The sequence below is a fragment of the Tiliqua scincoides genome, chromosome 7, assembly GCF_035046505.1.
Source record: "Tiliqua scincoides isolate rTilSci1 chromosome 7, rTilSci1.hap2, whole genome shotgun sequence".
Lineage (NCBI taxonomy): Eukaryota > Metazoa > Chordata > Lepidosauria > Squamata > Scincidae > Tiliqua > Tiliqua scincoides.
The window spans coordinates 77,233,317-77,250,529 of record NC_089827.1 but is presented as its reverse complement, the minus strand read 5'-3'; the positions used below and the strand labels follow the sequence as shown (position 1 = coordinate 77,250,529).

At 47.3% G+C, this 17,213-nt stretch overlaps 1 protein-coding gene across 1 annotated transcript in view; it reads left to right on the top strand.

The window, feature by feature from the left end:
* MAPK8IP2 (mitogen-activated protein kinase 8 interacting protein 2) overlaps window positions 1-17,213 on the top strand; it is a 114,750-nt gene that overhangs the window by 82,792 nt on the left and 14,745 nt on the right. Inside the window, exons 5-7 of the mRNA XM_066634514.1 lie at window positions 813-3,050; window positions 3,442-3,517; window positions 7,977-8,157. Of these exons, the coding sequence (XP_066490611.1) occupies window positions 813-3,050; window positions 3,442-3,517; window positions 7,977-8,157 (2,495 nt within the window). The remainder of the gene's footprint in view (window positions 1-812; window positions 3,051-3,441; window positions 3,518-7,976; window positions 8,158-17,213) is intronic.

Sequence of the window (17,213 nt, the reverse complement as noted above, 5' to 3'; positions counted from 1 at the left end):
CTTGTGCTATTGCAAGACCTTCATTCATAAAAGTTCTATCTCTGACATAATCATTTATGTAAATTTATTCAAATTTATTCAAATTTTAAATGTAAATTCTTTTTTCCCCCGGCCCCAGTGTCAGAGAGATGATGTGCCCCTCCTGCCAAAAAGTTGACACCTCTGATTTAAACCACCCTGCCCCATTTTCTCAGAACAATTTATGTCTCCATGTCTCCATGTGTATCTGGCTTGGCCTATATGTTTTCACTGTGCAAGAGGTGTGTGGCAAACATTTCATAGTTCTCATATGGTTCTACATATCTGCATTATAAATACGCTCAGTAAAATTCATTCATTTAAGTTCCATCTCTAATGTATTCATTTATGTAAATTTATATAACCTTATTCAAATTTGAAATGTAAATTAATTCTTTTTCCCACAGTGTCAGAGAGATGAAGTGGCCCTCCTGCCAAAATATGTGCCCACCCCTGATATAGACCCTACAATTATTTACATTTCACAGCACTTCAAGTCAATGGGGAAGAGGGAGACAGATGAATATGTACACACTTATACCTTTTCTGTAGATACAGAAATAGCAAGAACTGTCTGACTTATTCTTACCTGCTCTGATGAGATCCAGGTATTATAATATGTAGACTTAAGAGGGAAAAAAGAATGTCAAAATTTGGGAGATGGGCAGTGGAATTTGACATAAGACTATTTCCACACTCTTTTCAGTACAGTGGTATCCCCTTGCTTGGAAGCTCTTGAGGTGGAGGGGGCAAAAGAGCCAATCCTGAATGGGCATGTCTTCTTCTCCCTACAGAACGACCATCTCCCTCAGACCCCTGTCTCCAGGATGGGCCCTGCTTGGAGACATGGAGCAGCCAAGGTCTGGCTCTAGCCCAGGCTCATTTGAAGCCAGCCCTTTATGACGCAGAAGGCAACAGTCAGGCACTGCGAGGGCCCCCAACAGCTAGGCAAGCAGGGGAAGACTACAACATGAATATTGTCTCATCCGTGTCCTGTTCCCAACTTTCTTTTGCTGGCCAGGCCCCTGCTGATGCTCCAGAAGGCCCTGTCATAGAACCAGAGTGCCAGTCCCCCAACACCAGCTCCCACAGGTCACCTGCTGCAGACAGCTACTGTGCCAGATTTCAAAGAGATGCACTGGGCAGCAGGGTGAAAGAGAAGGGCATTGGGCCCTCTGTTGACTGCACTGGAGGTAAAGCAGCCCAAGGTTCCCCCATTGCCCTGAATGAGCTGAGTAGCAGCCCACTGTCTGGGGTGGAGCTAACAAATGGCTATGGAGATGCTGAGTCTGCAAGGCAGCATCCATTGGAGGCTCACCTAAGCCCCATTCAAGCAACAAGAGAGTCTCAGGGCTCTGGAGGAGAGGGTGCCCATGGAGGCCCAGCAGCCAGCCCACAAGGGCTACCCCTTGCTTCGTCTGACACCACGTCTCCCTCTTCGGACCCAGGCATAGAAGCTGACCTCACCAGCCGCAACTCAAAGGTCCCTGGCCAGCACAGTGAAGACTTCAGCTCACCTGGCTCTGACTCTGATGTGGAGGGTGAAATTGAAGCAGCCTTTGCATGCAGTGGGAACCGCCTGGCCAGTAACATGATCTCCAGCATCTCTGAAACTGAGCTGAACCTCAGCAGTGACAGCAGCAGTGGACGCTCATCCCACCTCACCAACTCTATTGAGGAAGCCAGCTCTCCAGGATCAGAGGCAGAGCTGGAGGTGGACCTGGATGCTCAGGGGGTGATGGGCCTGAAGGATGCCCTTCTGCTGGACACAGGCAAGGTGGAGGAGGAGCTTGAGTTTCCTCCTGATGAGAGCTTGGCAGCCCTCAATATTGAAGAGTTCTATGAGGACCCATCTGTTCCCACTGGACAGACTGACATGCCACTTCCACGTCCTCTGGAACTGGAGATCAACCCCAACCACAGCCTGGAAAGTCTGCATCATTCCTTCTACTTGCCAGTTGGGCCCAAACTTCTGCCCAAAGGGAATAATCATGATGAAGCCAACAGCGAGTACGATTCTGAGTCAGACTCAGAGTCAGAACCAGATTTGAGTGAGGACTCCGACTCCCCCTGGCTGCTCAGCAACCTGGTGAACAAGATGATCTCTGAGGGCTCCTATCCACTCAAGTGTGCAGATGAATGTTTCCCATCCACTCACTCAATTTCAGACACAATCTCCCCTGCCTCAGACATAGAGCCTGAGATCCCCAGTGAGACCTTAAGCGTGGCTCAGGCCTGCCCCCAGCAAAGCATTGAGCTGGTTGACATGGAGACACTTAGTTACTCCCTGCAGAGTGCAGATGAAGAGAAGCCCACAGGGCCCCAGCCTGTGCTTGAACAAGAGCCTCTTGAGGGGAACTCAGGGACCTACCTGTTCCTGAGTAACCCAACCAATGACACCATCACCCCTGTCTTTCCAGGGCAGACAATTTCTAGCTACTGCAAGAACATGCCTGCCCAAAGATTACCATCCAGGGAGGCCCCCAGCAAGGCTGAGCCAGCTCCTGTTCCAGAAGACTGGGTGGTGGAAGGGGACCTGGACTCAGGTATCCTAGAGGACAATGACATGATCGATGACATCCGGTTAGAGTGCAGTGAAAGTCTGGACATCTCCACTGCCGAGACCAACCACTGCTTCAACTTGGTCTATTCCCCTGAGGAGGACGAGACATCCTGCTTGGGCAGCCTGAAAGGCTCCCCCTTTTCCAAGGAGCTGCTACTCCCCCCACCTGCCATGGTGCTGGACAACTCCTTGGCCTATGATTCCATCAAGTACACCCTGGTGGTGGATGAGAACACACAGCTGGAGCTGGTGAGTCTGAAGCGCTGCACCTCTATGCTCAGTGATGACAGTGAGCTACTTGGAGCCTGTGAGGCCACCGACCTAGAAGATGCTGCCAGTGACTTTGGTGAGGGGCTAGATGCCCCCAATGGATGCAACTCCTCCTCAGAGGACTCCTCACCTGACGCCGACCTCCACTTCTCCAAGAAATTTCTCAATGTCTTTGTCAACAGCACGTCCCGTTCCTCCAGTAAGTACTGGTCCTGTGGGGCTCCCCTCCTCCCATCTCCTGGGACCACTCCTCTAATTGAGTTACTCAATTAATTGAGTAATTAATTGCTCCTCTAATTGAGGCCTGTTTTATACTCAGACAGTTCCATTTTGTATCCAGGTTCCTTCCTTAGCTACTCTACCCTCAGCCAGCCGTTCATAATGGCCACACATGGTGCTTTCCACACTGCCTCTGTGACTAGCTGTTTGTCTGCATTGCATTGGTGCCTTTGCTGGCTTCCTGTCCTGAGAAACATCCCATACTCCTGCAATTAGTCAAGCATGCCAGAGCCCATCCCTGATTGGCCAGCCCTCCTCTTTGTGCTATCTAGTATCCAGTCTTTAGTGATCCTTTTTCTGCCCCATATCAGGTACAGAATCCTTCGGTCTGTTTTCTTGCATGGTGAATGGGGAGGAGCGGGAACAGACTCACCGAGCTGTTTTCAGGTGAGGAGGAAATCTGGGGGAAAGGGGAGTTAATAGCACCCTTCAGAGACAGATGACCATGGTGCCAGTTCTAGAGCTCCTGTCTTCCAACCAGTGATACAGCTTTTGCAGAAAACTTCAAAGCACAAATGTTTTCTGAAAAATGACTGATGTCTTAAATTGACTGAATTCCAATTTAGTCAAGTACATGCAGTTATATGTAGTAACTGCAACCAAAAACATGTATGCAATGCTAATTTTATTAATTATTTAAATAGACTCCTCAATGTGAATGGTGCTTTATATACTGTAAAAAAGACATATCCTTGTCCCAAAGGATTTGCACTCTAGAGTCCAGACCAGTGGTTCCCAACCTTTTTAAACAGGCCATTCCCTGGACCTACTAGGCTGTGGCTCCCCATCAGAGCTACTATTCTATACATTGTATAGGGTGGTGGGGATTTTCGTGAGGATTCTGCAGCTCCTCTGGCTGGTATCTGTGGCTCCATGGGCTTCAACCCTACCAATGAATAATATCCCAACAGGGTGGGCAAATAGTTAGCGAATAGATTTTGTGAACTGCACAAAGACCACCACCAGCTCCAACACCATGCTGGGCTGTCAACACGATGGGGATGACCCTGCAGAAGCACCCCAGTAACAAAACACTTCCATATCTGGAGGCCCATGTACAGGCCACCACTTGCTTTGGCAGCTTTCCAGGCTGTCAGCCAAAAAGGAAGCACCTCTATGGTGCACCTCTATGGAAGCACCTCTATGGGAATCCATAGAGATTCCCAATCACTGATACATATAGACAGACTTCAGGCATGGTGCCCACACACAGGCAACTGTCAGTTCCAGCACTATGCCAGTGTAACTTACAAGAGGAGATGCCTCCATGAAGGCTCCCATAACATATTACCAATTTGAGGGTCAAGATACAGGCAGACACTCCCCCAGCTTCAGCTCTCCCAGTGACCTAATGTCTCCCATGCACTGTTGGCTCACCATCTGCTTGCAGATGTAATATTTAAATATAGCAGAGCATCAGTGCTTGATCTGTTGGAGAGCAGAGGCTGGCAAATCCATTGCTGTGAAAGCAGCACTGATCCTGAGGGAGTGCAGTCTATAAGTCCCCTGGGGTGGCCCTAACTCACCAAGATCTCAGTAAGATAGCCCAAAATTGAAATAGCATCAGAGGGGAACCATCCTTGTGTTGGAAAAGGAGTCAGGCATCCTGGGATTTAACTGATAGGTATGCGTCAGGAGCCTTGATTGGGTACAGGCAATGTTAGATGAACACCCCAGCTGCACACTATGCTCATGGCCTTTCTGATCTATTTTGGAGAAACAAATCATCAGAAGATGCACTGTGCTCAGAACCAAATTCCCAAACTGTAGGGCTCTGCCAGAGGACTCCAACTTGAAAAAACATTTCCCCAGGCTGATCTAAACAAGGCATTTGCCAGGCACTTAGCAGATAAAATTGCTCGGATTCGCCACAACTTGGACTCCATGTTGACAATGTCTAGTGATGTCCCCATGGCACCTGTCAATCCTGTTTTGTGGGATTCTTTTCAGCTTGAAGAACCCGAGGATGTGGACAGGATCCTTTGGAGTGTGAGGCCATTCACCTGCCTGCTGAATCCATGCCCAGCATGGCTGGTTAGATCTGCCCGGGACTGGCCAAGTGGACAGAGAGGGTAGTAAATTCATCTCTGAGGGAGGGGGTGTTGCCTCTGGCATTAAAGCAGGCAGTAGTTCACCCCCTCCTGAAAAAGTCCTCTCTGGACCCCTCTATGTTGGATAATTATCAGCCAGTCTAAAACCTCCCATTTCTGGGCAAAGTGATTGAGTGGGTGGTGGTGTCTCAGTTCCAGAAGATCCTGAATGAAGTGGATTATCTGGACCCCTTTCAATCTGGCTTCAGGCCTGGCTTCGGGGCGGAGACGGCCTTGGTTGCCTTGGTGGATGACCTACGCCAAGGACTGGACGGAGGGAGTGCATCCTTGCTAGTCCTTTTGGACCTCTCAGCGGCTTTCGACACCATTGACCATGGTGTCCTTCTGGGATGGTTGGCCGAGGTGGGGATCGGGGGCACTGTTTTGCAGTGGTTCTGATCCTTCTTGGCTGACAGGTCCCAGATGGTGGTACTGGGGGAATCCTGTTCGGCACCCTGGCCCTTGAGGTGTGGGGTGCGACAGGGTTTTATATTGTTCCCCATGTTATTTAACATCTACATGAAACCGCTGGGAGAGGTCATCTGGGGATTTGGAGTTGGGTGCCATCATTATGCTGATGACACTCAGCTCTATCTCTCCTTTCCACCTGACTCCAGGGTGGTTGTCTCTGTCCTGGAGCATTGCCTGGAGGCAGTTGGGCTCTGGATGAGGGCGAACAAGCTGAGATTAAATCCGGACAAGACAGAGGTCCTCCTGGTTCAGAAATCCACGATGTGGTGCTGCACTATTGCTCTGCCCCTGAAAGAGCAGGTTCGCAGCTTGGGGATTCTCCTGGACTCGCAGCTCCTCCTGGATGTCCAGGTGTCGACTTTGGCCAGGGGTGCCTTTGCCCAGCTTTGGCTGGTGCGCCAGCTGCAGCCGTACCTGTCTTGGGCGGATCTGGCCATGGTGGTCCATGCCATAGTGACATCAAGATTAGATTATTGTAATACGCTCTACGTGGGGCTGCCCCTGAAGATGGTCCGGAAGCTACAACTAGTGTAGAATGCGACGGCTCGGGTAGTTGCTGGGGGTCGGCAGTTTGACTCTGTCACGCCGCTACTCCGGTGGCTGCACTGGCTGCCCATTTGTTTCCAGGCTGAATTCAAGGTGCTGGTTATGACCTTTAAAGCCCTAAATGGCTTGGGACCAGCGTATTTGAGAGACCGCCTTCTTCCGTACAATCCGGTCCGTTCTCTAAAGTCACCAGAAGGGGCCCTGTTGGTTGTGCCGTCATTGAGAGTGGTGAAGGGAATGGCGGCCAGAAACGGGGCCTTTTCGGTGGTGGCACCTGCACTATGGAATTCTCTCCCCTTTGAATTGAGAGCAGCTTCCTCATTATTAACGTTCTGGGGGGGCCTGAAGACTTTTTTATTCAGGAAAGCCTTCAAGGCACTATAAGGGCTGTTTTTATAAATTTATAACATGTCTTTTATTGCATGCTTTCAATCTGCTGCTATGTATTTTATCTTGTTTTAATTGTTTTTGTTTTGTATTTTTAATGTTTATCTGTTGCCTTGCATTTTAACTTGATTGTTAGCCGCCTTGGGTGCCCTTTGGGGAGAAAGGCGGAAAATAAATCAAATCAATCAATCAATCAATATTGAGGGGATTTGAGGGAAAGAATACAACTTGTCAAATTCAAGGCACAGGCCTGCCAAGATCACAGGAGTAACACTATGGAGGAATGTGATGATTCTCCAGGATCACAAGAGGTCTGCCAGTTGGCTGAATCCTTCCAACATTTTCTGAATCCTAAACTCAGAAGAAAATTGCTGGAAGCCACCTGCCTTGAAAGCAAAAGCAAGGGCAGCCAAATTATGGAAAAGGAATGAACTGCCAACCCAGCATCTCACAGATGCAATAAATTTGGCATTAAATGCTTGGGTGGGAGTGGCCATAGGTTAAGGACGGCAAGACAATAAACTTACAGCATACAACAATTTAACATATCCAGGTGGGAAGACCTTGGCTGTGCCAAAAGATTAAAATTCATGCTGTTAAAAACGTCAACATCTCATTCTGTAAGTTTTCAGAACTTTGTTAAGGAAGCATACTTGAATAGGTCATGTTGCTAGAGAGATGAGTTGATTGCATAGCTGTAGAGCTCCATTTTGCTGACTACGTTCATAAAGCAACCTTGGCATAGTCACAGTATTCTATCTCTGCTGGATCTGGAAGAGTGGAGGGCAGAAGCCAGGGCAGAGTGGGATATGAAACCTGCGATACGAGACCTATGTTCAAAGTCAGAACTTCACTTGGAAATAATCTTAATTGGAGTACAATACTTGTAAAATACTTGTACATAAAAAATGACAACTGAAGAGTATACACTTTCCTACATGCATTTCCAATCTCTGATGCCACTTCTGAACTGAGGCTTCACTGCAGCATCAGGTTTTTCAGTGCTGTAGTTTTCTGCTGCAAAAGCAGAAGTACTACTTCAGAGGACACTTCAGCTCCTGTGCAGGATACCTTGAACTCTCTCCTGGGTGTCAGCCACCTTGTGGGCTTTTGTGTTGAACCAGTCTGGCAACCTCCATGTTCTCATTAAATATTGTAGCAGAGACAAAGATCGATGTTTTCCATACAAAATGGCAGAGCAGGGTGGCACTTATGGCCATCAACCCTGTAGTGGAGGAAGGGCATTCACCCCTAGAACTGAGGGTGATCCAAGAGAGAGAATGCCTTGGTTGCAGGGGGGATATGCTTTGGTTATGCTCCCAGAAAGTTCCTGCCCCTTGTTCCCTCTCCAGGTTCATCCCTCGGCATGAAGACGAGCTGGAGCTCGACGTGGATGACCCAATCCTTGTGGAGCTGGAAGAGGACGATTACTGGTACCGGGGTTATAACATGCGCACAGGGGAGCGTGGCATCTTCCCAGCCTTCTACGCCCATGAAGTGGTGACCCAGGCCAAGGACTTCACAGGTATGGAAGTATGTGATAGGTGGAGATGGGCAGAGCATGGCAAAGGCTTCCTCCTGACTTTTTGTCCAAGCTTGACTACAAGAGAGCAACAAAGGGGTGGGATGCTCTGAACTAACATCACCATAAGAACACAAGAAGAGCCCCACTGGATCAGGCCAAAGGCCCATCTAGTTTAGCTTCCTGTATTTCACAGTGGCCCACCAAAAGCCTGAGGGAGCACACAGGACAAGAAGAGAGCAGCATCCTGGTGCCGTTCCTTGCACCTGACATTCTGAGGTAACCCACTTCTAAAATCAGGAGGTTACACATTATGGCTTGTAACGCATGATGGACTTTTCCTCCAGAAACTTGTCCAATTCCCTTTTAAAGGCATCCAGGCCAGATGCCATCACCAATCCTGTGGCAAGGAGTTTCACAGACCAACTACACGCTGAGTAAATAAATATTTTCTTTTGTCTGTCCTAACCCTCCCAACACTCAATTTTAGTGGATGTCCCCTGGTTCTGGTGTTATGTGAGAGTGTAAAGAGCATCTCTCTATCCACTTTATCCTTCCCATGCATAATTTTGTATGTCTCAATCATGTCCCCCCTCAGGTGTCTCTTTTCTAGGCTGAAGAGGCCCAAACGCCATAGTCTTTCCTCATAAGGAAGGTGCCCCAGCCCAACAATCATCTTACTTGCCCTCTTTTGCACCTTTTCCAATTCCACTATATGCTTTTTGAGATGCAGCAGCCAGAAGCGTACACAATACTCCAGTTGTGGCCTTACCATAGATTTGTACAACGGCATTATAATATTAGCCATTTTGTTCTCAATACCTTTTCTATGATCCCAACCATAGAATTGACCTTCTTTACTGCCGCCGCACATTGAGTCAACGCTTTCATCGAACTGTCCACCAGCACCCCAAGATCTCTCTCTTGATGTCACAGACAGCTCAGAACCCATTAGCCTATATGTGAAGTTTTGATTTTTTGCCCCAATGTGCATGACTTTACACCTACTTACATTGAAACGCTTCTGCCGTTTTGCTGCCCATTCTGCCAGTTTGGAGAGATCCTTCTGGAGCTCCTCACAATCACTTCTGGTCTTCACCACTCAGAAAACTTTGGTGTCGTCTGCAAACTTAGCCACCTCACTGCCCAACCCTGTCTCCAGGTCATTTATGAAGAGGTTGAAAAGCACTGGTCCCAGGACAGATCCTTGGGGCACACCGCTTTTCACCTCTCTCCATTGTGAAAATTGCCCATTGACACCCACTCTCTGCTTCCTGGTCTTCAACCAGGTCTCAATCCATGAGGGGACCTGTCCTCTAATTCCCTGACTGTGGAGTTTTATTAGTAGTCTTTGGTGAGTGACCGTGTCGAACGCCTTCTGAAAGTCCAGATATATAATGTCTACGGGTTCTCCTGCATCCACATGCCTGTTGACCTTTTCAAAGAATTCTATAAGGTTCGTGAGGCAAGACTTACCTTTACAGAAGCCATGCTGATTCTCCCTCAGTAAGGCCTGTTCATCTATGTGTTTTGAGATCCTATCTTTGATGAGGCATTCCACCATCTTACCTGGTATAGATATTAGGCTGACTGGCCTATAGTTTCCCGGGTCCCCCCTCTTTCCCTTAAAGATATCTTTAAAGATAGGCGTGACATTTGCTATCCTCCAATCTTCTGGCACCGTGACCGTTTTGAGGGACAAGTTGCATATCTTAGTCAAGAGATCTGCAACTTCATTCTTCAATTCCTTAATAACTCTTGGGTGGATGCCATCTGGGCCTGGTGACTTCTCTGGCGGGTTTCCTGCTTCTAACATATTTGAAGAAGCTTTTATTATTCCCCTTAATGTTGCTGGCCATGCGTTCCTCATAGTCTCTCTTGGCAATTCTATCTTGCACTGGAACTGCCACAGATAGAATTGCACTGCAAGATGATGAGCCATTTTAGCTTGTGTTTTTTCTTATCCTCTTTGTTTTCTCAAAGGCTTCATAGGGAGCAGCAGTACCTTTTTCTACCTTGTTGCATTGTTTACAGGAGCAGGTCGTCCACCCTTGTTCCCTTTTAAAATTCCAGCTTCACTTTTTGCTTGAGCCCCATGGTCAGACAGATTCTCTGCTGTTCCCCTGTAATAATTTCTAATTCACCCAGTAATGTCAGGATAAGCAAGGTGTTACTGAAAGGCGCACCTATAATTTCCAGAATATTTTCAGTTCAGATGTGCTATTATCAGAGAAAGAGACCCAAGAGAAGGCAGACTGATCAAAAAGAATAGTATCTAGTGGTTAGTGCACACTCACCCCGATTTCCTCTTTCCCTTTACTGAATCAGCAGCTGAACAGAGGAGAATCTTGGTGGTTTATATCTGCTGTCCCCATCTCAGAGTACCAAGATCAGGCAGAGGGGAGCTGCCTGGGAAAAAACTCTTCCTGAAGAATCCTGAACCCCATTGAGTTCTTATCAAAAATCAGTCCCCAGTAGCACCTGCAGATCAGAAACATGAATTTAACCCAATGAATTATTTTTAAACATAAACTAGGCAAGCAACAAATTAAAATTTACTAGTGTATTATAAACAAAGGAATTAAAATGGGGAGGGGAGTTGAGTAGAAAAAGTAAAAGCAGGCAATTGGAAAATACCTGAATTGGCTAGATTCATAAACTTTTTAGAGGCTGCTGCCTGATTTATAAATGCCAAGGGATATGGCTATAATGCTGAGTGGGCAGCAGTGCTTCCTCCTCCTCCCCCACAGGTAGGAGCTTGTTTAACTCTTGATACATATAGCCTATTCTGCCCTGTCAGTTTCGTGTAGCACCAACATTTGGGTTATGACCCACTGATGGGTCCCGAACCTACAGTTTGAGAACCGCTAGACTAGATGGACATAAGAACATAAGAACATAAGAACATAAGAACAGCCCCACTGGATCAGGCCATAGGCCCATCTAGTCCAGCTTCCTGTATCTCACAGCGGCCCACCAAATGCCCCAGGGAGCACACCAGATAACAAGAGACCTCATCCTGGTGCTCTCCCCTACATCTGGCATTCTGACTTAACCCATTCCTAAAATCAGGAGGTTGCGCATACACATCATGGCTTGTACCCCATAATGGATTTTTCCTCCAGAAACTCGTCCAATCCCCTTTTAAAGGCGTCTAGGCTAGACGCCAGCACCACATCCTGTGGCAAGGAGTTCCACAGACCGACCACGCGCTGAGTAAAGAAATATTTTCTTTTGTCTGTCCTAACCCGCCCAACACTCAATTTTAGTGGATGTCCCCTGGTTCTGGTATTATGTGAGAGTGTAAAGAGCATCTCCCTATCCACTCTGTCCATTCCCTGCATAATTTTGTATGTCTCAATCATGTCCCCCCTCAGGCGTCTCTTTTCTAGGCTGAAGAGGCCCAAACGCCGTAGCCTTTCCTCATAAGGAAGGTGCCCCAGCCCCGTAATCATCTTAGTCGCTCTCTTTTGCACCTTTTCCATTTCCACTATGTCTTTTTTGAGATGCGGCGACCAGAACTGGACACAATACTCCAGGTGTGGCCTTACCATCGATTTGTACAACGGCATTATAATACTAGCCGTTTTGTTCTCAATACCCTTCCTAATGATCCCAAGCATAGAATTGGCCTTCTTCACTGCCACCGCACATTGGGTCAACACTTTCATCGACCTGTCCACCACCACCCCAAGATCTCTTTCCTGATCTGTCACAGACAGCTCAGAACCCATCAGCCTATATCTAAAGTTTTGATTTTTTGCCCCAATGTGCATGACTTTACACTTACTGACATTGAAGCGCATCTGCCATTTTGCTGCCCATTCTGCCAGTCTGGAGAGATCCTTCTGGAGCTCCTCACAATCACTTCTGGTCTTTACCACTCGGAAAAGTTTGGTGTCGTCTGCAAACTTAGCCACTTCACTGCTCAACCCTGTCTCCAGGTCATTTATGAAGAGGTTGAAAAGCACTGGTCCCAGGACAGATCCTTGGGGCACACCGCTTTTCACCTCTCTCCATTGTGAAAATTGCCCATTGACACCCACTCTCTGCTTCCTGGCCTCCAACCAGTTCTCAATCCACGAGAGGACCTGTCCTCTAATTCCCTGACTGTGGAGTTTTTTCAGTAGCCTTTGGTGAGGGACCGTGTCAAACGCCTTCTGAAAGTCCAGATATATAATGTCCACGGGTTCTCCCGCATCCACATGCCTGTTGACCTTTTCAAAGAATTCTATAAGGTTCGTGAGGCAAGACTTACCCTTACAGAAGCCATGCTGACTCTCCCTCAGCAAGGCCTGTTCGTCTATGTGTTTTGAGATCCTATCTTTGATGAGGCATTCCACCATCTTACCCGGTATGGATGTTAGGCTGACCGGCCTATAGTTTCCCGGGTCCCCCCTCTTTCCCTTTTTAAAAATAGGCGTGACATTTGCTATCCTCCAATCTTCTGGCACCGTGGCCGTTTTGAGGGACAAGTTGCATACCTTAGTCAAGAGATCTGCAACTTCATTCTTCAATTCCTTAATAACCCTTGGGTGTATGCCATCAGGGCCCGGTGACTTATTGATCTTTAATTTATCAATGAGGTCTGAAACATCTTCTCTTTTAACCTCTATCTGACTTAACTCCTCGGTTAGGAGGGGCCGTTCGGGTAGCGGTATCTGCCCGAGGTCTTCTGCCATGAAGACAGATGCAAAGAACTCATTTAATTTCTCTGCCATCTCTAAGTCTCCTTTTATCTCCCCTTTCCCTCCCTCACCATCCAGAGGGCCAACCGCTTCTCTGGCGGGTTTCCTGCTTCTAACATATTTGAAGAAGCTTTTATTATTCCCCTTAATGTTGCTGGCCATGCGTTCCTCATACTCTCGCTTGGCCTCCCCTATCACCTTCTTACATTTCTTTTGCCACAGTTTATGTTCCTTTTTATTCTCCTCATTAGGGCAAGACTTCCATTTACGGAAGGAAGCTTCCTTGCCCTTCACAGCCTCTCTAACTTGGCTGGTTAGCCATGCGGGCACCCTCCTGGATTTAGTGGAACCCTTCTTTCTTTGCGGTATACACCTCTGCTGGGCCTCTATTACTGTTGTTTTAAGCAGCCTCCATGCATTCTGGAGAGACTGGACTCTTTTTACCCTCCCTTTCAACCTCCTTCTAACCAGCCTCCTCATTTGAGGGAAGTCCGCCCGTCGGAAGTCAAGGGTTTTTGTTAGAGATTTGCCTGGTATTCTTCCCCCAACGTGCACGTCAAAACGGATCGCAGCATGATCACTGTTCCCCAATGGCTCAGTAACGTTTACATCTCTAACCAGGTCCTGCATACCGCACAAAATTAAATCCAGAGTCACCTGTCCTCTGGTGGGCTCCGTGACTAGCTGATCTAAGCCACAGTCATTCAGCACGTCAAGAAATCCGGTTTCCTTATCGTGACCAGAACACAAATTGACCCAGTCAATATGAGGATAATTGAAGTCCCCCATGATTACAACCCTGTCCTTCCTTGTCACCTCCCTGATCTGTTTCCTCATTTCAAGGTCCCCATCAGATTTCTGGTCTGGAGGACGATAGCACGCCCCCAGTATTACATCGCTGCACAAGCCTGGTAATTTAACCCACAGAGATTCTACGGTGGAGTCAGACCCACCTTCAATCTCTACTTTGCTGGATTCTATCCCTTCCTTAACATAAAGGGCCACCCCACCTCCAACACGCCCCTGCCTGTCCCTCCTGTAGAGTTTATAGCCCGGGATTGCGGTATCCCACTGATTCTCCGCATTCCACCAGGTTTCCGTTATGCCCACTATGTCAATATTTTCCCTTGTCACCAGACATTCCAGTTCTCCAGTTCTGGACACAGTGCAGAGCATGATCAACTGGATACAGTAACCAGTAACACCTAACAGATGGAACTGGGATGCTACTCAAGCAGGAACCCCACCATCCTCTCCCAACACATTTCTTCACTAAACCAATGAAATTTACAAGCTCGCTTGGAGAAGAAAATCATGCAAGTGATCTCTGAATTACAGATGTCTGACTTTCAGATGTATCAACTTACAGACAGCTTTCTTGGTTCTGTCATGCATTTTCTCACCTGTGCAATAGAGCTGTTCTGACTTACATCAGTTCTATCTTCTTGCCAAATGTCTGGAGCAGAACTAGGGTGTAAGTTGGGGACTAGTAGTACAAATGAAAATTGGTTCTCTGAATGTAGCTATCTAGAAAACACGGTCCTATCACTAGCTACTTCTATTGGCCAAGGAATCCTTGATCCTTGCACTTACCAGAGAATAAGCGGGTGCCTGCAGTGTCCCAGTGCTAGGTTTCTCACAGATGACTGATAGAACACACAGTCAACCATACCAGGGCTTAAAAATCCTAGGTGGGGTGATGTCAATAAATTACCTCATAGTTGTTGGCAACCTTCAGTCTCGAAAGACTCTGGTATCGCGCTCTGAAAGGTGGTTCTTGCACAGCGTCTAGTGTGGCTGAAAAGGCCAATCCGGGAGTGACAATCCCTTCCACACTGGGAGCAAGTGCAGTCTGTCCGTGGTCTGTCTCCCTGGCTATGGGCCTTCCTTCTTTGCCTCTTTGCCTCAGTCTGTTGGCCAAGTGTCTCTTCAAACTGGGAAAGGCCATGCTGCACAGCCTGCCTCCAAGCGGGCCGCTCAGAGGCTAGGGTTTCCCACCTGTTGAGGTCCACTCCTAAGGCCTTCAGATCCCTCTTGCAGATGTCCTTGTATCACAGCTGTGGTCTACCTGTAGGGCGCTTTCCTTGCACGAGTTACCTCATAGGAGGTACCTCATAGAAGGTGTAGATTACGTCATAGGAGGTATTCTATTACCTAAATTATTACCTAAAAGTATTCTATTACCTAAATTACCTCATAGGAGGTGTAGAATCCACCTGGATTCTCTATCCCATCCTTTTATCTGGACAGACAAATTTGCTGCCCAGTGGGCAAGGCAGGCTTGTCACTACATGAAATAGCTATCTCAGAGAGGAAGCAAGACCCAGAGATGGGAATTTGAGCCAGGTGACTTGAGTCCCAGTCGTGAAAATGCACATTTTTTGCTGACTCATAAGAACATGAATTGAGCCCTGCTGGATCAGACCCAGGGCCCATCTAGTCCAGCTTCCTTTATCTCACAGCAGCTCATGAGATGCCTCTGGGAATACACAAGACCACAAAATGCTTGCATCTTGATGCCACCTCCCTGCAGCTAGCATTCAATTTACGCTTACATCCCTAGCGAAGACACCAGATTGCATTTAAGTTTAACTGGTGCTACTTTATTCAATGCAGTGACCAATTTTTAATGCATGAAACCTACTGATTTTACCTTCCCTACTCGCCAGTCTGGGTTAAGCAAAAAAACTGCCATCTATGGTCAATTTGGATGACAGAAAAAATGTCCTACTTGGCCCTTATAATGAGCAACCAGCTATTCTCAGACTGTACATACCCATCATGGCTTGTTACCTGTAATGGAATTTTTTCCAGAAATATCTTTGTTCTAAAGGCATCTACATTGAATGCCATCACCCCATCCTGTTGCAAGAGGTTCCAGAGACTAATTACATGCTGGGTAGAGAAATATTTTCTTTTGCCTGTTCTAACTCCCCCAACACTCAATTTTAGTGAATGTCCCCTGGTTCTGGTTTTGTGTGAGAGGAAAAAGAGCATCTCTCTAACCACTCTATCCACCCCCTACATAATTTTGTATGTCTCAATCATGTCCCCCCCTCAGAAGCCTCTTTTCTAGACTGAAGAGCCCAATATGCTATAATCTTTTCTCAAAAGGGAGGTGCCCCAGCCCAGTAATCATTTTGGTAACTCTCTTCTGCACCTTTTCTAGTTCCACTATATTCCTTTTAAGATGTGGGCATCAGAACTGAACACAATACTCTAGAAGCGGCCATCAATTTTTGCAATGGCATTATAATATTAGCTGTTTTATTCTCAGTTCCCTTTTTAATGATTCCTAGCACAGAATTGACTTTCTTCACTGCTGCTGCACATTAGGTTGACACTTACATCAAGCTGTCTACCAGCACCCCAAGATCTCTCTCCTGAGCTGTCAAAGAATTGAGTCATACATGTAGAAAAATCTGCAGAACCGTCGAGTCAAGGACCCCTTAATGTAGCACTAATTCCCACATATTAAGACTCTGTGTATGGGTGTACTTGCTTACTGTTTTCATGGTGTGAAAAACCATGTGGATTATCATTCAGACTGGGCAAGCATCAGGAAAGTTCCAGCCAGGAGGCAGGGAAGGGTTAATGTTTTGGTTTTGCATCAAGCAGGATGGGGAGCTGGGAATGGGTTCTCTTTTCCTTCAATAATCATTGGATAGAGGGTCAGATATTTTCTTTGGCTGAGGTAGGCAGAAGGAGGAGCCAAGGAAGAGGGAGTAGCCAGGGAAGCCAGTGGGGGGAGGTAGCTAGTAGCAATCACCCACCGTATGACTCTTATGAGCTCCATTGTTATTTGGGAGGAGGAAGCCTCATTGAACAACCAGTTTTGCAATGGGACTACTTGTAGGTCAGTGATTCCCAAACTTTAGGAGCCCATGGACCAATGAGACAAAAATGGAAATTGTTGTGGACCACATGCAACCTTCTCCATTCCCACCACAAAAAAAAAAATGCAATTTGGTAGCCCATGGGGTAGTGCTTGGTGAGACAATGGAAATGCCTGTTATGGGGGGAGGGAGGTTCCATTCTCCACCCTCTCTGGTGGTCAAGGGGAAACCAGTGAGTGAACACTCCTCCATAGACTACCAGAAAGGGTGGAGAATGGAGCCTCCTACAGCTGGCACTTCAGCAAGCACTGGACAACCAGAGAGGGCAAACAGACTACCTACAGTCATAGCCAACACTTTAGTGGTCTATGGAGGAGAGCTCACTTGGAGAGACATTGAAGTGATCAAAGGTGATCATCTTTTTTTCCCCCCCTGAGGCCTTGCGGACCAATTCTCAGGGCCTCACAGACCACCTGTGGTCCCCAAACCACAGGTTGGGAATCACTGTTCTAGGTAGATCTACAAAGGATTGGTAAGCCTCAC